Source organism: Orussus abietinus, unplaced genomic scaffold, assembly GCF_000612105.2.
Source record: "Orussus abietinus isolate OABI.00-Male unplaced genomic scaffold, Oabi_2.0 scaffold22, whole genome shotgun sequence".
NCBI lineage: Eukaryota > Metazoa > Arthropoda > Insecta > Hymenoptera > Orussidae > Orussus > Orussus abietinus.
In genome coordinates this window covers 334996-339884 of record NW_019394596.1, presented here as the reverse complement: position 1 = coordinate 339884, position 4889 = coordinate 334996, and the positions used below count along the sequence as shown (strand labels likewise).

Genomic DNA, 4889 nt, shown 5'->3' with positions numbered 1-4889 from the left:
TCTTCCGCCCGGGGGGTTGTAATTTTCGCCCAGCGAGCTACCCTCGTCATTGGTCCACGTGGGTCGATTCAAGAAATGCATACCGACCGACTGATTTATTCAGGCCGGACCCGCAACCCCGAGGAGCTGCCCCGAAGATCCACCCCGAGGAACTACCAAACGCTCGGCAATAATCAGAGTCTCGTCACGCTCCATTTGCAGGTTAAAATCCTTCACCACTAATTTCCCCGCCTTCGTTTTACTCGTAATTAGCTGGCAACGCGGAGTGGTCCAGCGCCCGGGGAAGTCGCTGGGAACTCGAGGCGGAACTTTCGGAAGCCGTGGGAGCCTCGGATGCGGCGGATGCTGCGGAAGGGCCTCTGCGTCTACCTCGAGTCACGGCCCCGTCGTGGAGAATACGTCGAGGATGCTCCTGCGGCATTCCGGGTAAAGGGCGTGGCAGCTCCGACCAGGGTGCTTGCCCAAACGCTCCGCCGCGTGGTACTCGCGATCTCCGTACTCCTCGTAACTCTCCCCCGTGCTGGACGGCCTGAAACGTTTCTAGAAATTTATCGATGCCCGATACGGCCGCCGCCTTAAACCTAAGCGTTTCCGGGGGCGTGAGAGATTCGACTTACGACCCGCTTTACGAGCCCCGGCCGAGGATTTCCGCCGAGCCGTCGACGTCACCGGTAACGATACTCGACGGGCGATCTCTCATATAGGAGAAATGCGAAGCCTCTCGAGTCATCGCAAAATCCCGGGAGAAATTCCACAAATCGTCCGAGATAGTCTGACTATCGCGTCTTACTCTAGGGCGGTATAATCCGAGTACGCCTTCGAGTCTCTCGGTGGGGCTCGTCCGTCGAGGGCCGCCATCTTGAAAGTGGTTAAAAAGGGCATTACGTGAAGAAGGCCTGCACCAGTTGGCCGAACAGCCCGTGGTCCACGTCGAACGGTGCATGGGTTGCCTCGCAAATGGCTCGTAGGAGGCACCCCTTGCCGCCGAATCCATAAATCTCCCCGGCGGTTTCCAATACTTTGTAAATACTCCACCGACTTCTGCCAGTCCTCGAGTAGTATACTCCGGGCTCGGTGAAATCCGAGGCATTCCCCGGCAAGGCGTAGAGCAATTTCGTAAACACACCCACGATCACGCTCTCGCGATCCAACTGCAACGGCGTTCCCATGCCGATGGTAAGCTGCAAAACAATCCAGAAGAACACACATCGGATCCAGGACCTCGCCGAAGAGTGCGCTTCCAGACGCACTGGGCGATCCCCCAGGACTTTCGCGTAGCGAAGAAATAAGATTCTTATATAGTGATCCTTCTAGATAGGAATATGACGATTATTAACTCGAGAGAATCGCTCACCACGACGTTGGGCGACTTATAGAAGACCAAGGTCCTCCTTTCGCGCGATAGGGCCTCCTCGGATCGATTGTCGCGTTTCTTGGCGAGGTCATGGTCCTCCGATGGCGTCGGTTCGTTCTTTTGGCACATGCCGTGATCGTTCCTCGAAAATCCCCACCAGAGGACGAGGCAAAGGGCCGTCATCGAGGTCTTCATCGTCTTCAGGGATGGTACCGCTCGAATTTCGCGGACCTTCTCGGAACGGCTGCGAACCCGCTACGGTGGACTGACTTTTAGAAAAAGTGGAAAAGAGAAAAATAATACCAGCCAGGGTATTCAAAGAAAAGTGCTCGGTTAGCACCTCCCCGAGGTGATAATCTATACGTCTCGAGAAATAACGGCCCCGGAGGAGTTCAGTTACCTCGGAGGATGGCTCTTCGAGGAGCTTCTAAAAAGTCTGATGGGCCAATCTCTGCCGTTCATGGCGATGCCCCTGTCCTCTCTGTCGGTAGCGGAGGAGGGATACTCAGGCGGAAATTCAAGAATAAATGTTATCCAGGGCATGATTTCTTTCTCCTAAAATAAACGTGCCTACCCAGGTTCTCCCGAACGTTCCCCAATCACTCGGCCCTTCGGAGAAGGTCTTGGAAGGACCCGCGGATTTTCGGAAAGGAATCGAGCTCCGTTTTACAGTTCTTTGCCCGCCGACCGCTATAAATTCCATCCGGCGTATTTTCCTTTATTTTCCACCTGATATTGAACGAGGAAAGTACCAATAACCTCGGAAAACTGCGTCACGTTCTGTCGCACACACCCGGTATATGATTTCCCTTTATTCCTTGTTTTTTTTTCTCCTTTTCTATTCTTCTTCCGCCCAACTTCCAATGCCTTCCATTATTAGTTCCCCGGTGCACTTGAGAATCCGTAAAATATTCCCACTGGGAATCCCGGGGGAGAGAAACAGGGCGTGGATTCTCAGGATAAAGGCCTCGGATGAACCTATTTCATTTTCTTTTTTTTTCTTTTTTTTTTTCACAGCGAAACTTATGATCGAGACTGCCAATCTTTAATGATAACCGCTATCATGCCCGGTCTAGGTATTCCAACTTCGGCGTAAATTATCCTGCGATTTCCTGTCAAGGGCTAAGAAGAGCGTCTTCAGAAGACCTCGGAGAAGTACTCCAGCAAGGAGCTGTCGCAGTCCGAAAATATCCTCCCACACTGTCCAGGATGTTCTCGTCCAAGGATTTCCGCGGCGCGGTACTCCTGGTCGTCGACGTTTTCCTGCCCGTCGCTCGTGCTGGATGGCCTGGAAAGATAATAAATATATTAATGTTTCCAGGAGTCGGTTCCATAATTCAGCCGAACGGGGCCATGCGAATTAACGGAGTCCATGTCTCACGTGAGAAGAACCTGAAGGAGCTCCCCAAGGACCCCATGGTTCCCGTTAAAGGGCACGTCGGCAGCTTCGCAGACAGCCTTCAGGAGACAAGGACGACCTGGTTGAAAAAGCCCGATGGTTCTCTCGAGCGTTTTATAAATGTCCCAACGAGACATAAATTCCTCCGGCCCTGGAACGTGTGAATCCCGGACGCGGGGAAATTAGAGGACGTCGCTGTATGCGCAAAAGAGGGTACTTTGCACCGTGATTAACGGGGTGCACCAGGAACGAGCCCAACCCCTCACAAAGGGAGAGGTTTTCGCTCATCGGATTATGATCTGACTCAAACCATAGGCACAGGATGTACCGGGAGGAAGTACAGCGGAAATATTTCAAGGGATTTGTCACTCCCCCTCGTCCCGCTCCGAATCTTGGGCAAGAGAGGAGAGGGCCCGAATTCATCGAAATTAAACATTGAAATTACTGACAGGGGGATGCTATCTCACCGCCATGTTTAATTCCTGAAGGACACCGAGGTTCCCATAAGACCCGAAAATCGCTCGTTTTCCTACTTTGGCAAGTGCCTCTTTCCCTAAAAGTTGTAAAGCCTGGAGGATTTCTGAGTGATAATTTTATTAATTAAGTCTTTACGGTCATTAGCCCTTGACGGGGCCATCACTGGGACGTCATTAAGGATCTTACCTTCCCGTGGTTGGAAGGAACTTCCTGGACCCTCCACGGGCGATCTCTCGTGTCGAACGTACGGATCCGTTAAGGTCGAGGCGTTATACGGCAAGTTGTAATTAAACTTCACCACGTATCCCATAATTGTGCTGACGTCGACCTCCATCGGTAATCCGATCCCAAGAATCAGCTGAAACCATTATCGAGGCGCGGAGGAGCTGACTTATCCTTGCCGCGATTATCGACGATCTCGTTGGAATTACCGGCATTGAAATTACCAGAGCTTAGCTAACAACTAGGATAGGTCTAGGACGCGTCAGGATTTAAGGTGGTATGCAAATAGCATCTGAGAGGTCAATCTTTCATGAGAGTATTCCCCGTATTGGGTGTACCAATTTCTTTCGGACATTAACCCATGATTAAGGAGGTCCTAACTCGCCCTTAAACTCGCGAAATTTCATATTATATATACAACGTTTCGAAAAGTTCTATGAACAAATGTCCTTAAATTGTTGAATTTTTGCACGGATGTAAAGACCTTCTTTATAGCCTTCCTAATTACTTCGTCGAGTTTGAAACTCCTCGGTACGTCCAGTTTTGAGAAAAGTTTCGCGAACAAGACCTCTGACGTCACTTTCATGTCACCTTAAAGACTCTTTAAGCAACATGCCTGAGTTTATAATATTTAATTTCTGGACATCTCGAATATATCAAAGTGGTTCAATTCGACGCGCCCTAGATCCTTTCCTTGTGCACCCTATTGATACGCGTTTCCTCGAGTCTCCTCCAAGTACCTGAACTTTCGTCGGGGTGTACGAGCCAGGTCGTGGGAACACCAAATACCTCTTGGCCCGAAGAGGTCCGGAACTTCCGGACATCCCGACTTGTCCGGGAACGAAGTCACCGAGCACGGTTATCGAGACTATTGAGAGAAGAGAGGCCACTCGGGAGGAAGACGGTCGCAGCATCCTCGCGATCGAATCGATGGACCCTCTAGGAGATTTCGAGGTCCGACTTCTCCGGAAGTTAAGACGGACTAATCGGTTCCTCGTTACCGACGTTAATACCGCTAACGAGTTGATTAGCGCGAGCCCGGGAAGAAAAGATACACGACCCCTGAGTGGGAGTTCCTCCTTTTGTTATTAAAAAATGTTTTTTAAACCGGAGCAAATTATGAAAGGACAAGAGTCCTCCGGATATGCGTTGCGATTGTCGAGTCTTTCTACTTTCTGGTGGAATTTCAATTACTGTCTGTGCGAGGGGAAGAGGAACACGAAGCATCCACTGTCGCGAGTTGACGAGTAATGTGACTCAGGCGACTATTAATTAATAATCAGTACTGATAACTCGAGGTACAGGGAAAATTTGGGCTGGCAAGGTTCTCGAATTCTAATATAATTCGAGTTGTTACAGTATCCGACTCGTCGCATCACCAGTCATCGTCGAAGGATCCTGGGAATCGCGTGGCCTTGCTGCAGATCCTGCGAAGGG

The 4889-nt window shown here is 50.6% G+C and overlaps 2 protein-coding genes across 2 annotated transcripts; both read right to left on the bottom strand.

The window, feature by feature from the left end:
- Positions 1-375: 375 nt before the first annotated feature.
- LOC105701925 lies at positions 376-1549 on the bottom strand. The gene is made up of 3 exons (XM_012429083.1): positions 1355-1549; positions 886-1181; positions 376-529 (listed from the first exon to the last, which is right to left on the bottom strand). The coding sequence occupies exons 1-3, from the start codon at positions 1547-1549 to the stop codon at positions 376-378; spliced, it is 645 nt and encodes a 214-aa protein (XP_012284506.1).
- A 942-nt stretch (positions 1550-2491) lies between these two features.
- LOC105701924 lies at positions 2492-4276 on the bottom strand. The gene is made up of 4 exons (XM_023432834.1): positions 4193-4276; positions 3417-3588; positions 2736-2832; positions 2492-2642 (listed from the first exon to the last, which is right to left on the bottom strand). The coding sequence occupies exons 1-4, from the start codon at positions 4274-4276 to the stop codon at positions 2492-2494; spliced, it is 504 nt and encodes a 167-aa protein (XP_023288602.1).
- Between the last annotated feature and the right edge of the window lie 613 nt (positions 4277-4889).